The sequence below is a fragment of the Lemur catta genome, chromosome 8 (genome assembly GCF_020740605.2).
Source record: "Lemur catta isolate mLemCat1 chromosome 8, mLemCat1.pri, whole genome shotgun sequence".
NCBI lineage: Eukaryota > Metazoa > Chordata > Mammalia > Primates > Lemuridae > Lemur > Lemur catta.
Window position 1 is genome coordinate 58,966,707 of NC_059135.1, and position 19,727 is coordinate 58,986,433.

The following is a 19,727-nucleotide window of genomic DNA, read 5'->3' on the forward strand; positions in this document are numbered from 1 at the left end:
TTCAGTAACTGTGTTAACAAGGGGAAAGAGGAAAAGGACCTTCCCCTAGGGAACCCATGCTGCTTTTTATTGATCGTCATGTTCTTCTCCAGGCTTTCATTACTTTTTTTTTGTTATTTTAACTAAGCCCTCACAGAATTGTACCTGGGATTGATCTCAGTCTTCCCAGTCATGATCCCTTTTCACTTGGTTAGAAGTTGGAATACATTTTTTCAGTATCCATTCAGTATTCAGGATTCATTCTACAAATGTTTCTAGACTACCCAGCACTCTGCTTGGAGCTGGGGAAATACTTGTGTAAAAACAAGCTACTTTCCTTCCACCTGACACATATATTCCTAGAGGAGGAGACAGATAATGTAATTAAGTAGATTATATAGTATGTTTTTAGAAGACGACAGGAGAAAATAATAGAGCAGGGTATGGCCCTGGTTATTTTAGATATGGTGGTCAGGGTAGGCCTTATGAGGAGAGTAAGATATGAACAAAGACTTGAAGGGAACGTGTGACAATATGGTGGAGTGTTTCAGACAAAGGGAGCAGTTGGTGCAGAAGCCCAAAGGGACACAGGAGATGAACGTGGGTGGGACGGAGTGAAGAGGAGGGGAGTAGTCAGAGATGGGCTTATAGCACAGGAGACCAGACCAGGTAGGACCATAGGGATTGTTTTAATTCCTCTGGATTTAATTCTGAGTATAATGAGGAGTCACCAGAGGGCTTCCAGCATGATCTGAGTCAACGTTTTAAAAACTTACTGTTTTCAAGTGTTTATCTGGCAGCTGTGCTGAGAATACATTGTAGGTGGAGCAAGAAATGATGTATTAAGCGCTGATTGGGTCTTTAATCCAGCTAGATATCCTATTTTACTTTATCAGCATGGTAGAACCTAATCAGCATTTATAATGCTGTTTTCATAGGGAAATATCAGAAAGGCAGAATTGTCTTTCCAGCTATGTTCCTATTGCTTTGACACTTTTTTTTTTTGTTTGTTTGAGACAGAATCTCACTCTGTTGCCCAGGCTAGAGTGCCATGGTGTCAGCCTAGCTCACAGCAACCTCAAACTGCTGGGCTCAAGCAATCCTTCTGCCTCAGCCTCCCAAGTAGCTGGGACTACAGCCATGGGCTACCATACCCGGCTAATTTTTTCTATATATTTTTAGTTGTCCAGCTAGTTTCTTTCTATTTTTGGTAGAGACGGGGTCTCGCTCTTGCTCAGGCTGGTCTGGAACTCCTGAGCTCAAACGATCCGCCCACCTCGCCTCCCAGAGTGCTAGGATTACAGGCATGAGCCACCACGCCCAGCCTGCTTTGACACTTTTATAAATATAACTTTGTTTTGAATTTTAACTGAATAAATGATATATTAAGCATTGTCTTCATATTGTTTTTTTCTGTGATTGCACACTGAAACTGTTTGCAATAAAAATGTTGGTTCTCAATAACTAATTCTTAGCAGGTGACACAGAACATTATCAGAACTTTAACATCATTTATACTTTGACTATTTTTACTTATGCTAAAAAATACATATTTTAAAAGAGTTTAGTACTATGCAAAGAAGTATAAAATTCTGATCTTCAAGGCATGTAAAGACCCTTAGTCCCATAAAAGAAGCAAAACTAGATCTGAAACTACTAATAGAACTGTATATTATGCAATGCTGAATTTTATTATGTAGATTATATGTGAGAAATTTAAAGAAGTTGAAGTATTTTAGGCAACAGTAGTCATATTCTGAATATCTTTCTAAGCATACATTTTTTGTGTCTCAACATAGGTGAGATGTAGCACTTTCTTATCAGTAATAATGGGTCTTTATAGGAGTGATTTTCCATAAGAGGATACAGTCCAGTTCAGAATCCATGTGTATCAGTTAGAGAATGGGGGGTATAGAAAGGATCTTTCTTCATATAAAAGAAACAGCATTAGTAAGGCAAAGCAAGGAGAAAGAACATTTGATATTTAAATTCTAATATCACATTACTAACTTGTAATTGGGTGACTAATGGGTAAATGTTGGTTGGACAGACAGCCATGATAAGAATAAGAAAAACTGAAAAGAGTAAAGCAGTGTTCTAGTATTGCTTTATCATACTCTTAAGAAAAACTTTGAGGGCCTACAATATGCCAGGCAGAAAAGTAGGGAATGTCAAGGTATGAGACATTTAGTATAGCGTACCTGAGTGTTCTACCTTCTGTTTTCTAGTAGGGGAAAAAAATCTGAATTCTTTAAAAACTAACAAACTCTAGTGGGCAATGAAAGTAATAGAATTGAGTAAATCACAAGGCAGATCAAGAATTTGGACACTTCTTGCCTTGACTGTATCAATTCTTGCAAGTAACTCCATCTCTCAGTTATCTTTCCTTTGAATAGATACATTTATTTAATAAAGTTTTTGAACAGATATGCTCCTTTCGTATGGTATCAAATCAGTAATTATATAATGGTTTCATAATTATTTTGCTGAACAAAACCCATTATTTGCATAGTCTGTTCATAGAGCTCAAGGAAATAAATTAATATTACTCCAGTCATTTATGGAATAAATACAATAAGAGAAATTTTAGAAAAAATATATACAGTTTTACTAGTCATACTAAAATTAATGTGTTTATTTGTAGCTAAATATTATTTTTAAAAGTGTAAAATGATATAATTTGTTTTATTTAGCCTGCAAGTCCTGGGCAACCTGTTACTCCACTGCTTAGACGTTGTACCTCGGTCTTGGAAGTCATAGTGAGAACTGTACCAGGTCTGCTGCAAGCTGTCTTCCTAATAGCAAAAGTGAAATACTTGTCAGGTATAGTGTACCTTAAAAACTTAAATTAACCGTTTTATGCTGATGTTGATAAAAATAGGTGAAAATAAATTAAGCGCTTCACATATGTGGAGAAAAGTCACATAAAATACACATTTTGCATGTGCATGGATAAGTCATTTTGATCCAAAATAAAATTGCCTAACTTATTATTTAATCCTTTAACAATTACTATAAACTTTTGTGGTTCAAGTGAATTGCTAGGAAAATACAATGTATAACTTTAAAAAAAAAAGTCTGTGAGATGGTACCGAGACTGGCAATAAGAATTTACAATCTTTTAATCCATTACCATAACCAAATATAACATATACCAGATTTTAGGCTCTTATGAAATATATTGATTAATTCCTGTTTCCTTTTTATGAATGGTTACATATAGCTTAAAAAAAATCCCAGTTATAACCTTAGCTTTTTAAGACATAGACAAATACATGACTTTACACATAAAAATAGACCATTATATCATTTTTGAATATATTAATATGTACTTTTCCCAGCTGAATACTATACAAAGTAAATAAAGTTCAGAAAGTCATAATGGCAGAAACTAACTTAAAAGTATTTTCATAAATCCTTATTTCCTATTATGGAGAGAGTGATGAGGTTGCCTTTGCTGCTTTTTTGGACTTCAGTTTTAACTGTCTGAAAGAAAAACTTAGGTGATGTCAAAAGATTGTTTCACCTCTCATATATTCTAGTTGTATAATACCTTTTGATTGAGTTCTATTGAGCCACGTGGTATTTCTACTTTCCTCCCAGTTGGAATGGGTATCACCTACTAGATGATTAAACTAGGACTTTCACTTCTATAATTACTTTATTAAATATTTATCAGTTATTCTAAAAATTGATATAAATCAGTCACTCTAGTAATACTTAATTGCCAAAGTCTCTAGGAATGAAAATTTCTTATATTAACCATATTTCCAAAAAGATCAGGCTTAAATCATTTGACATGTTGCTAACATGTGTCTACATAGTAGCATTCTTGCTAAATTGCAACTCCGAAGATTTCTGACACCAACTAACTGGAGTTGAGCCAGACATCACGGATTAAGGGCACTGTCCTCCATAAAACTGCCCTTGCATTAGCCATCACAAGTTTGGGGATTCCTAGGATCTTCTGCTCTTCTGACTAGCTGGCTGTAAATTTGGAGGATGCTACAGCCCCCTCAGGTTCAATAATTTAGCAGAATGACTCACAGAACTCAAGAAAGCACTAGATTTAGGATTACAGTTTTATTAAAGCAACAGGAAACACCAAAAGGGAGAGCTAGCCCAGGGTAAAGTGTCCCTTGTCCTCTCCCCAGAGAGTCAGGACACATCACCTTCCGGACACATAGTTGGGTGATACTCAAGACTATTACCAACCAGGGAAGCTCAGCCAGTTGTGGTGTTCTGAATTTTTATTGGGATTTCATTAAGTAGGCCTGGATTAAATCACTGGCCACATGATTGAACTCAATTCCAGCCCACCTCTGGCTCATATCACATGGCTTAAAGCCCCAATCCTCTAATGATATGGTTGGTCTTTCTGGCACAGGTGGCCCCCAGCCGGAGTCCCATCGTTAGGATAGACTATCTAGAGGTCCACCATGAGTCTCCTCACTAGGATAAAAATCAGGGCCTACTACAACTAATGAAGGTACTCCTATTGCTAGGAAAATTCCAACATTTAGAGGCTCCGTCACAGGAACCCAAGAAAAACACCACTCAAACATTTTACTACCCAGGACCTTGACAAAGACAGATATGTAGGACAGAAATGTCTTCCGTTTTCACTCAAGGGAAATGGGGCTGGTCTTAGATAAGAATGTGATGTCGATGTTGATCTGTGTTGACATGGTCTATTTTTTCCAATAATGATGACCCACTTCTCATTTTAAAATATTTATTGGCCTTCTGATGCTAACCCCACATACCCTTCCTCTCACTCTTCAAAGAAGCAAGAAAGATTCTGATCTCAATTATTCATGCAGTCCTTATTTTCTTTAATCTCTTGGTTGCAAACCCTAATTTTTTCTCTATGTCTTTTCTCCTATAAAAACAACCTCTTTCTTCAAGTTATCATCTTAATGCTCCTCTTTGCTTTTTTTTTTTTTTTTCTTTTTTTGCCTGTGCAGTTCTAGGTGTTGGATTGTGTCACAGTAAGGAAAAAAAAAGAATCCAACATTATTAATTATGCTTAATGGTTGATTGCCAAATTTTGAGACTGTGTTTAGTAAGTGATTATGCTATCTCAGCCAATTATTTGTCTATTAATCCTCTGTCTCTGAGAAGAACATTTTCTGTTTCAATAGATTTCTTTTATAAGTAGGCTGAATCCTTGGGAACTAGAAAGCACTGACTGCAGGCCTTATTTTGTCTGTTGAGGCATCAGGTAAGGTGCATATCTGAACAGAAAATAATTTACGATCTCTTCTTCCCCCATTCTTCTAGCAAAATTGCCTGGGAAGTTGGCCTACTTATACCTACTTAAGGCTAATTTATGAGGTAGCTAAATGCAGATCAATGTGGTTTACATCGTGAGAAACTTCTAGGACCTAGAGTCTGCTGTTTTTTCTCTAAAGAGGCTCTTCCTAACCCATCTGCCAGCCCAAGGTTGATTCCACCATTCTTGTCACTTTAATCTTGATAATTGCCTTCCATTTTAAGACTCCCAGATATATAGCAGATGTTTTTGAAACATTTGATATTTCAGTTGGTATTTAAAGCCATTTTAAATCTATAACTCATACTTCTGAACCTCTGTAATATATCCTTGTGCCTTTTTTGTTATTTTATATATAGTAGTAATAAAGTTTTTGGCCTAGAATGATTGCTAGACTATATCCGAATTCTGGCTTTTTAAATGTCTATGTTTTACACAACTTACTTTAATGAAGTAAATAAAACTTTTTTTTTTGACAAGGAAAATAAAGTTACATTTGTAGGCCTCTCAGTAACACTGGTGCTTGACTCTCATCGGTTCCTGCTTTCCCTGGTTTGCTCATTAAGATCAAGGGCTGGCCTGCCTTGCAGGTACATTCTTTCATATGGACTAAGAGGAAGCTAACTGATGCAGGTAGAAATGAAATCATGGCCTTATGAACAAAGAACTTTGAACACTAGAACTATCTGTAAACTAAACACTCTTCCCCCCTCTTCTCTCTCAGATCTACATCTCTTAATCATTTGAATTATGATGATGTTTTGTTTCCCTCATTAGGTGACAATGAAGCAGCTTATAATAACCTGCAGCACTGCTTAGAACGTAATCCGTCTTACGCAGAGGCTCATCTCCTGATGGCTCAGGTGTATTTGTCTCAAGAAAAATTCAAATTGTGTTCTCAGTCTCTTGAACTTAGTCTGAGCTATAATTTTAAGGTAAGTATTCCAGACTCAATTGGATAAGACCTATCATCCTCCTTAAATGTTTACATATTCAAGTATTTGTGTTTTAGCCTGTAATATTTTGCTAATAAATGCATTTTTAATGGGAAAAAAATTTGAACACGTAAGCAGTAGGAGGAAAAGTGGAGGAACCTCTGATGTAGTTAAAGAACTATATTGACTTGGCTATAAAAATCTAGGGTCAGTGTTTGGTCTTTCCACATACCTCTCTCTGAGCCTTGGTTTTTTTTTCAATAAAACTCATATCATAATACTCTACTGTTATGAGAATTACATGCAACAATTAAATACAATAATGAATGTATGTAAAAATACCTATAAACTATAGAGCATCATGCCAAATCTTTTTATGTATAAGGATAATAAATTTTACTGTCTATTTCTTTCTTGGACCTTGGTTTTGAATAACTTCTTTTTAGTTTCATTGTCAAAGAACATCTAGTCATTTTAAAAGTTATTTTGTGGTTTGAGGATCTAAACACACTACTCCATATCTACCCAAGATATTTTGCATGTTATGTCCAGTATCCCTTCAGGATTAGGGAAAATCCTAGGTTCAAGTGCTCCATGAGCTACCTAGAGTCAAGGAGAGGAGCTCCTCAAACTTTTGCTTTGCTTTACAGCATCTTGAGCCCTGTGGTGGGAGAAGCCTTGAATGAACTAGAGAATTCAAGTTCTAGTCAAGATTTGCAGAAAATACCACCTGCTTCTTGGGGCAGTGGTTTTAAAGACCGGTAGTGTGTAATAACCCCAGTGCTGGTGCCCCAGCCCCAGTGAATGGAAATTTCTGAGAGAAGAGCCCAGGCATGGGTAGTCACAGGAAGCTCCAGAAGCACATGTGATGCCTGGCTAAGGTTGAGACCCTCAGCCTTAGGAGGACTGTAGACTTACTGATTGTTAGGTAGCTGCCACATTACCTCATTCCGGATCATCTCCTTCCCTTTGACTTCTTTTTCCTCATTCATATTGTCATTCTCTTATGTTTTTTGTTTATACTGTTGATCACCAGACTAAAGATAGAAGCTTTGTTACTACATGTTTGGGAGTAGTATCAAAGGGTAAAGCCAATGTTTGATTAAAGTGTCCTGAAATTTTCAACATTAAAAAATAAAGAAAATCAAGGGGAAAACTGTGTTTCTAGAAATCTGATAACTTTATATCAGTACTAGAAGTCCCAGGTAAAGAAATTCCTTTCCTGAAAACTCAGAAGATTTCTTAGAATGTATTTGCCACCCTTATAAACTGTGCATTTTCTTTCCTGTCATAGTAGAAACACCTAATCAACCTCTTTGTCATCCAGGAGAACGTGAGGTAGTGGCAATTTCCTTGAATCTGATTTAATATAGTAAATGAAGAGGACAGAAATAGACCTCATGCGTACAGTCACAGATGGACAGCTGTCAATGATCCTATTATTTTAATGTTTGATGGATTATAAATTACATGTTAATGTAGGCACTCTAAGGAAGCATTTCTAAATATTTTTTAGGTGAGAGAATATCCTTTATATCATTTGATAAAAGCTCAGTCACAAAAGAAAATGGGAGAAATAACAGAAGCAATTAAAACTCTGCATATGGCAATGAATTTACCAGGAATGAGAAGAATTGGAGCTTTCTCAAAATCCAAATGCAGAAAAACTGAAGTTGATACAAGCCATCGTTTATCAGTCTTTCTTGAGTTGGTAGAGGTTCACCGCTTAAATGGAGAACAGGTAGGTCAAGTTTTAAATTCAGTGGTTGAGATCTGAACATGTTATTCTGGTGTATATGTTAGTAGAAAATGAAAAAGTTGAATTATTCCCTTGACCAAGTGGTAAAGTTTAGAAATTTTATTTTTCATTACTTTACACTAAAACATATACTTTCTGTAAGCCTCTGAAAGTTAAACATAATTTGCTCCTGGATGACTTTAAGTATCAGTGTGCTTATGTTGACTACTATGAAATGTGATAATATAATATGTAATTATGTTGATTACCATGAAAGAGAATAATATTAATATAATACAGTTGTAATCCTGTGAATCCCTATAGGAATTAACACACATACATACAAATGCATACACAAGTACTACTGAAATAAAATGAAAGTACCAACCTGAAATTCTATGATTGAGAAAACAAAACAAACACTTGATTAATACAGCTTTGGTAAACCCATAAGAATATCATAAAGTCAAATACTTTAAAAAATAATAATATATATAGGCCGGGTGTGGTGGCTCACGCCTATAATCCTAGCACTCTGGGAGGCCGAGGCGGGTGGATCGCTCGAGGTCAGGAGTTCGAGACCAGCCTGAGCAATGAGCGAGACCCTGTCTCTACTAAAAATAGAAACAAATTAGCTGGCCAACTAAAATATATATAGAAAAAATTAGCCGGGCATGGTGGCACATGCCTGTAGTCCCAGCTACTCGGGAGGCTGAGGCAGTAGGATCGCTTAAGCCCAGGAGTTTGAGGTTGCTGTGAGCTAGGCTGACGCCACGGCACTCACCCTAGCCAGGGCAACAAAGTGACACTCTGTCTCAAAAAAAAAAAAAAAAATATATATATATATATATATATATATATATATGCAGATTAGATAGAATGTAATTCTGGGAAATTAAAACCTTGTGGAAAATGAAGAAGTTAAAGTCATTTATCAGTTTTTTAGGTTGCAGAGGTTGCTAGTTACTTATTTTCATATTTTAATGAAAATGAAGAAGGCTGTATTTCTAAATATTTGCCAAATCACAAAGAATTTTTATTTTACTAATCAATTAACTTAAAATACACTTAATAAGTAGGGCCAATTCTACCATATATAGGTGATTCTAAGATGTACTTTTCATGTTTTAACATTTCTTAAATCAGAATGTCTTATAATCTATAAAGTTGAGACGAATCTTAAATGATACTTTAGATTCACTGAGGTACATACTTGGAAATGAGGTAAAATAGTCACCCAAGGTCTAACAAAAATTTTATTTGGGTGGAGGGAATAAAGTCATCTGCTACTTAAGGAAGAGCCAGTGTGTATAGTGGAGACTGGACTGGATCCCACCAAGGGGTAGCAGTCAACATAGCTAAGAAGTTAGGCTTTGCAGACAGGGCTTCCCCAGTTTGTTAACTTTTTAACTAAATTTCAATTTCCTTACTTCAAGGTGGGGATAATAATAGTAATGGTCATATTGGGGGGGGGTTGAGAATTAAATGGACTAATACATTGTTGGGTACAGGGTAAATACTCTTTAAGTTATAATAGCAGTAACTCTGTAGCAACTGATGTTGTCGTAGTTTTGAAAACATTTATGCTGCTGACAAATATTTATAGCCTCATCTGATTTTGGTGTCTGGGTTCAGTTTTAAATTTTTATACTTTTCAGAAAAATCTATCAATTTATTTCATCAATATCATAGCTGTGCTGGCATTTATTATTCATTCTGTATAATTGGAAAACCCCCCTGTCTAATGAAATTTGTTGACCATTTTGAAAGAATGATATTTTCGTTTCATCTTTACAGCATGAGGCAGCAAAAGTGTTACAGGATGCCATCTATGAATTTTCTGGAACATCTGAAGAATTGCGTGTTACTATTGCCAACGCAGACCTAGCTCTGGCCCAAGGAGATACTGAGCGGGCTTTAAGCATGCTTCGAAATGTTACTACTGAACAACCTTATTTTATAGAGGCAAAAGAAAAAATGGCAGATATTTATCTGAAGCACAGAAAAGAGAAAATGTTATACATCACTTGTTACAGGTAAATAATTATCTCAACCATTATATTTTAACACATTACATTTTATTACCTCTGAATATTAATTCACAAATTTATTTTTTACTTCCATTAAGCTGCCTTATAGATCCTCTATTGATCCTTTCCTTAATGTAGTCTTGATTGCTTCTCCTACCACCAATCACAATCACTCTAACCAAGTTAGTTGCTCTCCCTAAAACATAATTATTATTTCAAACTGTGGCTTACTCTAGCTCCTCAGCTCTCCTCATCAAATGTTATTTGTAGACTCTGAGTCTTCCTGTTTGAGAAGGAAAAGAGCAACAGTTACATGTATCCTAATAACTTAAGAGGATTATATAATATAACAGCAATCCAGGTCATAGACAGGCATATTTAATACTCAGTATAGAGTTGTAGCAAAAAGAAGTTATGGCTTAGTATGCACCACAGAAAGGTATGGATTACACATTTTTCTTGGTGAAAGGGCAGGTGCTTTAAAAATTATGTCACACTGATGCCCTTAGGAGTTACTGGGATACACAACAGACACACACATGTTGCTCTTCCTCTTCTCCCCAAACAAAAAAGTAAACAAGCAAGCATATACTTTATGTAAAAGAAAATTAATGTTTTTAGTTCTTGAAAACATAGTAAAATGTTGATGAATTAATTCATTCTTGGTTCACCTATATTTTGTAAATAACAAAGCTTAAAAATATGCTCAGATTCTTTGTAAGTGCTGAGTGATTCAGAGAACTTGAGCAACACCCCATGTTTAGGAGGATGAACTAGAGCTCCTAGGTGATATTTTCTAAAATATTTCTAAAAGATCAGTACCATCATCTCAAATGAAATAAAAATACTTAAAAATAGGGTTGCTTTTTTTTGGATGCACTATATGTAACAGTTAAAAGCATAGGTTTTGTTTTAGGCACATCTGAATCATTAGTTACAGATTTAAACTCTTAACATCATCTGTAAAACTGGGATAATGATTTTCTTTCTCAGAGAGTTTTTATATCAATTAGATGAGAAACTATATTTTAGAGATGTAAGCACCATATTATTTGAATAACTTTGACATTTTTACATTTAGTGGTCTAAATATTAAAGGTAAAAAATTAGCAGCAAATACTGAAGTAGAAGATTTTGCATTTTTTAAGGTAACTCCTTTTGGCCTTTAATTTATGCCATGAGTATCAGAGCTCAAGATTCATAGGAGGACATTAAGATTTTATTCCCCCTATCATTTTTTGGTACCTTCACTCCTACATCATTTCAAAATTAAAGATAGGAAAATGTGCATTTCCAGATAATGAGTGTTTATATGTATGCTGTCTATCTGTACTCTGTTACCTGCATTTCAGAAAATGGAGAGAGTCAATGACAAAAATAATTGATCTAGCATAAACAATCTGGGCATGGGTATGGGGGGGTTATAACATTACACTGTTGGATTATGTGGACAGTACTCTGAAAGCCACTGCCTAATTGAAATAAATGGGCTTACCTTTTATTTTATTGGTTTAGAAGAAGATACTTATATTCAATATACTAAGTAGAGTTGATTTGATTTCTAGAGAAATTGCTGAAAGAATGCCCAGCCCTCGGTCTTTTCTTCTCCTTGGTGATGCGTACATGAATATTCAAGAGGTAAAATTTCCGATGCTACTGAACTTATATTAAAAAAAAAAAAGCAAAAAAAAAACCTCTTTGTGATTAATGTAACTTTATATTAAAAGGAATTTGGTTTTTTAACAATGTTTATTTGATATTTGAAGATCCAGTCATCACAATAAAAGGGAGACAGTCATTACAATTTAAAAAAAATGATTTTTTTTCAAGTTAAGATCCAGTAATTCAGTGCTACCATTATTTGAAATAGACATGATACCAGAAGCATGTTAGAAGCATCCTTTAAACAGAAGGATGAAGAGAGTTACTGGCAATCCTCCGATTCTCTCTAACGGTGGTTATAATAACTTCCAGAAATGAAAAGTCAGAAAGCTGTCTCCTAGTTCTTATATTTATGTAGATAAAAGCACAATTAACATGGGTAGGATTATACTAATAAATTACAACTACCTTATTCACTGTCACCTTTCTGAAATTGTTGAAGTTTCTGGAATTCAATATGTGCTTAGTCTTACGACGTATTCTAAATATAGTTCTTAACTGTAGAAATAGTGCCATTTAATGGAATCCAATTAAGCTGTTTTTTACTGCTTATTTTTGTGTTTGACAATATTAGCCTGAAGAAGCAATAGTAGCATATGAGCAAGCATTAAATCAGAACCCGAAAGATGGGACATTAGCAAGTAAAATTGGGAAGGCACTTGTCAAAACCCACAACTACTCGAAGGTAAGTCCTTTTGAAATATGTCTATTGGATCCAATTTATCAAACTCTGTTCCAGAGAATTCTTCAGCAAGAACCATTTGCATCTTTGACAGTTGTAAGTTGCAAATTTGTATTTATGAACTAGGATTTGTGTTAAAGGTTTTCTCAGTGTTTCAAATTCTTCATTGCTTCATTTTGTGAAGATTTTTTGGGCCCCAGAGTTTACTTCACGCTTCATTTTGCGGTTATATCCTTGCCACTAAATCAATTACCATAAAGTTGCTATTCTTACATCTCTTTCATTATGTGACAAAGCATGATAAATGTTCTTTCTACTGAACTAATTTTGGCAAGCTATGTGTTTTATTTTTTTTCCTACTAGGGTTAATGGATTTTGCTTTAACTGTTATATTCTTGCCCTATTCGTAGTAATTTTTGAATATATATACAACAGCTAGCAAAGTATATGTATTCAGTAAGGTTCACTGGCCTCTAGAACAAAACCTGTGAAAAAATTTTTTTGCCAAGCACTGTTCTTTAGCCACTTATTGTAAGAAATCTTAGTTGCTTTGTGCTGTGTTTGATTCTGTAAGAAAAATGGCATACTTAACTGATAGACAGGTATATCCTAACATTCTTGCTGGTTATTTCCAATTGTACATATGCTTTAAATCTGTGATGTAGAAAATATCTATGCTTGAATGCCATTCTCATTGCCTTTTTTTCATAAATGAAATGAATTTTGCTTAGGCAATCACTTATTATGAAGCTGCTCTTAAAAGTGGACAACAGAATTATCTTTGCTATGACCTGGCTGAGCTCTTATTAAAGTTGAAGTGGTATGACAAAGCAGAAAAAGTTCTTCAACATGCTGTAGCTCATGAACCTGGTATGTAAGTGTTTCTGATTTGAAAAAAGCATAACTGATAAATCTGATCTTTTTATGTTTATATTATATAAATATGGATTTGTATTCTCAGTATTTTATATGCATGGTTGATTGTATAGATACATAAGTATTTTTATCAGAATGCCACTCTATTAAAATGAGGTATTTTGCAATATAGTAAGAGATTTATAGAAAGATAGCTTACTTTCCAAAATGATACAAAGTCAGTTATCTTTAAATTGCAACTACCTCTGGTGTTTAAACATGTTAACATATTTATAATCTTTACTTTTTTAAAAAAGTAACACATGGTTCTTTTTAAAAATTCAAGCACTATAACAGAATATAATGTGTAAGCCATCTGTTTCTCTTATGAATTCCACTTGCCTTGTTCTCAAATTACCTCCTTAGAGGCAGTTTGTGATTTAATATATATTCTGTGTGTGTGTGTGTGTGTGTGTGTGTGCGCGTGTGTGCGCGTGCGTGCGCGTGCGCGCGCATAAACGTATTATAGTGTCATTTTTCTTTTTAAAAATGTACTATTTTTCCTATTCTATTTTTTCCACATACAATATGTCACAGATATAGTTTGATGTCAGTACATGCATATTTTTTTCTATCTAATAGCATCATAATGTTCCATAACTCTGTAAATTATTTACCTTTCCCTCAATTTGGAGGCATGTAGTTTATTTTCCATTGTTTTGATATAAACTATATTACAGTGAATATTCTTGTATCTCTTTCAGCGGTGTACACTTGCTTGTATGTCTTAGGAGTAGGATGCTTAGTCAAAGGGTTTGCACATTTAAAATTGGGTTCAGTACTATCAAATTGCTTCTTTATGAGTTTGTACAAATTTACTTTTCTAAGATCTTTATTTTTTAATAAAATATGGTGCTTGCTCATTGCCAGAATTTAAAGATTACAGAAGAAAAATTGTGTTCTCTCTCACTCTCCAGAGAAAACCACATTTAACGATTTGTGTATCACCCTAATCAGTCTTCCCACCCCTATCTTTTTATTTCTCTCACACACATAATCACATACCACTTTTTTCTGCCTAAATGGATTATAGTATACCTATAATTTTGTACTATGCATTTTTCATTTACCAACTTCTTTCCTTGTTGGCAAATATAGCTCTTCCTTATTTTTTGGCATCTGTAGAGTATTCCACTGTGTTAATAGCATAATTTACTTGATGCGTCCCCTATTGATGGACATTTAGATTGGATAAAAGTTGGAAACAATACTGAGATAGAATTCTTGTTTATATACCTGTGTACTTCCTAGAATTGAATCTTGCCCCGTATTCTTTCATAAGACTAAATATTACCCAACATTATGTAATATTAATCATGAAAAAGAATAAAAACTTATTTTAATTTCCATTTCTTTAATGACTGGTAGAGTTAGGCATTATTTTGTTTATAGGTCTCATTTTCTTCTAGGAATTGCTGCTTTATATCCTTTGTCTTTAATCCTTTACCTATTATTTCTGTTGTAGATATTTTCTCCCAGGCTGTCCTGTCTTTATCAAATTTGTTTATTATATCTTTGGTCAGATGGAATATTTAACGATCATATATCATGTCTGCCTATCTTTTCTTTCTTGGACTTCTGAATTTTTTATCATTCTCTAAAAAAGTTTCCCTAATCCTAACATTGTAAAAGTATTTCCATATGTTTTTGTAGTATTTTTGTTGTTTTAATTTTTATATTGAGAGCTTTAATCCATGTACTTTAATCCACATACAATTTTTACCATATAATTTCCAAAATGGACAGCCAATTTTATTTTAGTGCCATTTATTGAAGTGCCACCTTTATCATATAGTAAACTCTTTCATATACATGATTCTGATTATGGGACTCTGTTTTGTTCCACGAAGTAATTTCTCTTTTCTTTTGCCAATGTATTTCCTGTAGCTTTAAAATATGTTTGGATATATGGTAAGACAAGCCTGCTCTAAGTTTTCTTAATGTTTCCAAATGTCTTTTAATTTAGCTTTGATAATGGTAATGTATTTATTGTATAATGATTACGAATGTATTTACTGTATAAAGTTATTAGTTTCATAAACATATGTGCATGGGTCTGTCAGACCTTCCATTGAAACACTCAAAAGGCCTACATGTGGATGTGCAGTGTGAGAAGGTTAGAGGCGGAGAGAGATTCAATTATTACATGTTTTACTTACATTTGGCATATTATATTTACATAATATAAATGCTTTCATTTAATAAATATTTGCTGAGCACACCCTGTGGTGTACTTAAATGCCTTCACATACTTTTTATTTATTAGTACATTAATCTTTGAGGCAAATATAATTACTCCAATTGTTAAATTAGCAATCTGAAACTCAGTTTTCTTGATGTGTTCCTGGGTAGCACACCTGGGTTCTAATAAACATCTTAAACTTAACACGTCTAAAACTGAATCCTGATCTACCTCCCCAGATCTGCTCTGCATGCAGCCTTCTTTATTTTAATAACAACTTCATCCTTCTTCGTGGTTACTAAGAGCTAAAATCTTTGCCCTCACCCTTGCCTTTGCTCTTGGGAAATGCTGTTGACTCTACCTTCTGAATATGTTCAGAATCCTACTGCATCTCACTAATGCCACTGCTGTCACTGTCACCCTTAGCCAAGACTCCATTGTGTTTTTTGTTTTTTTGAGACAGGGTCTTGCTCTGTTGCCCAGGCTAGAGTGCAGTAGTGTTATCGTAGCTCACTACAACCTCAAACTACTGAACTCAAATGATCATCCTGCCTCAGTTTTACCAATAGTTGGGATTACAAGAATGCATCACCACACCCTGCTAATTTTTCTATTTTTTGTAGAGATGGGGTCTCTTTATGTTGCTCAGGCTGGTCTTGAATTCCTGGCCTCAAGCAATCCTCCTGCCTCAGCCTCCCAAAGTGCTGCAATTACAAGCATGAGCCATAGTGCCTAGTCCTGAATTGTTAATTCTTAATAAACATATGTCTAAGAAAAATCTCCGGTTACCCAATTCTTTAACTTTTCTTCCAGCCAGTTTTTATCCTAAAGTTTTGTTTTAAAAATGGGCCATTCTTCAGTTGACTGACTAAAATTTTAAAAATTTTATTCACTATTTTTCAAAATAATTTTTTCTAAAGACCAGTTTTAGAAATTGTAGAAAAATGTAAACATTTAAGATGAGCGTTTCTTTTCATTGAATTCCGTTCTTTCATAGTAAATGAACTGTCAGCTCTCATGGAGGATGGACGTTCTCAAGTTCTTCTAGCAAAAGTTTATAGTAAAATGGAAAGACCTGGTGATGCAATCACTTCATTACAGCAGGTAAATGCATTTGTTTGTGAATGTGGTCCTGGGATGGGAGATGGTTGTAGGAGGGCATATGCCACATGTAAGAAAACAGTCTCTTTTGGCCCAGCAGTCACAGAAAATCTGCCAAAATAGAAATAATGATTGAATGCTCATGGATTGTACAATTTTAACGTATTATTGCTAATTATTATAACAATTAGGGAAAGTTGGTATTTTTAGTCCTGTTTTACAATTGAGGAAACTTGGGTTAATAACTTGTGTGAAGCCATATGACTAGTGTCATAATCAGGGTTTGAACTCAGTGCTTCCTTCCTCCATTCCTTTAGATCTTCTTTTATTTCTGTTAATATTTTGTGGTTCTCCAAGTAGAGGTTTTTTACACACATTTCCTTACATGTATTCTTAAGTGGTGGTTTTTTGATGATTTTTCAATTTCTAGTTTGCTAACAATTTTTTATAAGTGACTTAAATATTATCAAATACACTCTCTGCATCTATCAAGACTGTCATAATGACTTTTCCTGTTTTCTTAATGTATTAAATTGATTAATTTTCAAATGTTAAACCGCCTTTAAATTCCTGAAATAAATGTGACCTTGTTACAGTTTTTTTAAAGGATATTGCCAGAATTTAAAGATGTTTGCTAGTGTTTTATTCAGGATTTCTGCATGTATACTCAAGGAATAGATTGATGCCATTTCTTTAATGTTTGGAATAATTCAATACTGAAACCATTGAGACCTTGAGACTTTTTGATGAAGGTTTTTATTAATGGATTCAACATCTTTAATAATTTCACACTGATCATTTTAAAATTTATGTCATTTTAGATGATTATATTTTTTAATTAGTTTGTTCAGTTCATTAAACTGTCAAATTTATTGACATAAATTTGTTCATTATATCTTTTCATTTGATTATCTATAAGAGCTGTAAAGAATGTCCTCTTTTACAGACCTGATATTAGTAATTTTATTTTCCTTTTTTCAATAATCAATTATGCTAGAGATTTATTATCTTATTAATATTTTCAAAGAATCAACTTTTGCCTTTTCTGACCTCATTAAATGTTCACTTTTTACCTCATAATTAGTTTCTTCTACCTTCTTTGGGTTTGGTTTACTGATCTTTTTTTATCCTCTTGAAATAGTGTCTTAGGTAATAGATTTTTAGCCTTTGTTCTTTTCTTATTCATTTAAGGCAATAAATTTTTCTCTAAACACTGCTTTAGTAGTGTCCCACAAGTTTATTATCGTTCAGTTCAAAATATTTCTTCATTTTCACTTTGATCACTGCTTTGACTATGGGTTATTTAAAAATGTAGTATTCAATTTCTAAGCAGTTCTGATTGTTTTTTGTTAGGTTTTTTGACATTGATTTCTAGTTTAATTCCACTGTGGTCAAAGACATACTTTGAATGATTCAGTTTTTTGAAATTTGTCAAAGCTTGCCTTATGTGCTACATGATAATCAGTTTTGGTACAGGTTTCATGTGTATTGGCAATAATGTGTTTCTAGTGTTACTAACAACTGTGGTCAGTTAAGTCAACTATGTGTCAGTTGGGTCAAGTTGATTTGTTCAGATCTTTTCTGTTCTTAGGATTTGATTATTCTTTATTTGCTTACTTGTTGTGGTCTGTTTGTATAATTTGCTTTTATGAGAGGTATGCTAAAGTCTTTCAAAGTGATTGCAGATTTCTCTTTCTCCATTTGGTCCTATGTATTTTTGTTTTATTTATTTAAAAGATATATTATTGAATGATCCAGATTCAGAACTGTAACATTTTCCTAGTGAATTAACATTTTCCTGGTGAATTAACTTCTTTATAATTAAAAAATGACCTTCTTTATTTTTAGTAATGCTTCTTTCTTTAAAATCTCCTTTGGTGTTTATATAGGTACTTAAGCTTTCTTTTGGTTAGTGGTTTCATAGTTTAGCTTTTTGCATTCTTTTGTTTCAAACTTTCCAGTCTGTGTTGAAGATCCATCAGCATAAAATTACTTTTTTCTCTAACAATCTAATATTGTCATTAGAATATTTATTTTGTTAACATTTAATATAATTATGAATTATATTTGGATTTATATCTGCCATCTTATAATTTATTTCCATAAATGCCTATATCAAAAAGACAGAAAACTTACAAATAGATAACCTAATGAATAGACTCAAAGAGCTGGAGAAAGAAGAACAGACCAACCCCAAACCCAGCAGAAGGAGAGAAATTATGAAGATCAAATCAGAACTAAATGAAAAGGACAACAAAAAAACCATAAGAGAGATTAATAAAACAAAAAGTTGGTTCTTTTTGAAAAGATAAATAAAATAGACACACCTCTGGCTAGACTAACCAAGAGCAGAAAAGAAAAATCTCTAATAACCTCCATCAGGAACATGAAAGGAGAAATCACAACCGATGCCACAGAGATACATGATATCATCTATGAATTCTACAAAAATCTTTATGCACACAAACTGGAAAATGTGAAGGAAATGGACAAATTTTTAGAAACACACAGCCTTCCCAGGCTCAACCAGGAAGAAATAGAATTCCTGAATAGACCAATATCAAGAACTGAAATCAAAACAGCAATTAAAAACTTTCCCAAAAAGAAAAGCACTGGACCAGATGTGTTCACACCTGAATTTTACCATACCTACAAAGAAGAACTGGTGCCCATCCTACATAAACTGTTCTCCAACATTGAGAAGAATGGTATTCTCCCCAACACATTTCACCAAGCCAACAAAATATTGATACCAAAACCAGGAAAGGATGCAACAAAAACAGAAAACTACAGACCAATATCTCTTATGAATATAGATGCAAAAATTCTCAATAAAATCCTAGCAAATCGAATCCAAGTGCTTATCAAAAAAATAATCCATCACGACCAAGTGGGTTTCATCCCAGAGATGCAGGGATGGTTTAACATATGCAAATCTATAAATGTAATCCACCACCTAAATAGAAGCAAAAATAAAGACCATATGATCCTCTCAATTGATGCAGAAAAAGCATTTGACCAAATTCAACACCCTTTTATGATAAGAATGCTTAACAAAATAGGCATAGACGGGGCCTATCTAAAAATGATACAAGCCATATATGACAAACCCACAGCCAACATCATAGTGAATGGGGAAAAATTGAAAGCCTTCCCACTTAGAACTGGAACCAGACTAGGCTGCCCACTGTCCCCATTACTTTTCAACATAGTATTGGAAGTCCTTGC

General features: G+C 33.9%; 1 protein-coding gene across 1 annotated transcript in view; it reads left to right on the forward strand.

Annotated features, from left to right (window-relative positions):
- TTC21B (tetratricopeptide repeat domain 21B) overlaps positions 1-19,727 on the forward strand; it is a 67,566-nt gene that overhangs the window by 21,123 nt on the left and 26,716 nt on the right. Inside the window, exons 12-19 of the mRNA XM_045559363.1 lie at positions 2,673-2,802; positions 6,032-6,189; positions 7,706-7,930; positions 9,725-9,963; positions 11,523-11,595; positions 12,194-12,304; positions 13,033-13,171; positions 16,396-16,502. Coding sequence (XP_045415319.1) covers positions 2,673-2,802; positions 6,032-6,189; positions 7,706-7,930; positions 9,725-9,963; positions 11,523-11,595; positions 12,194-12,304; positions 13,033-13,171; positions 16,396-16,502 — 1,182 coding nt within the window. The remainder of the gene's footprint in view (positions 1-2,672; positions 2,803-6,031; positions 6,190-7,705; positions 7,931-9,724; positions 9,964-11,522; positions 11,596-12,193; positions 12,305-13,032; positions 13,172-16,395; positions 16,503-19,727) is intronic.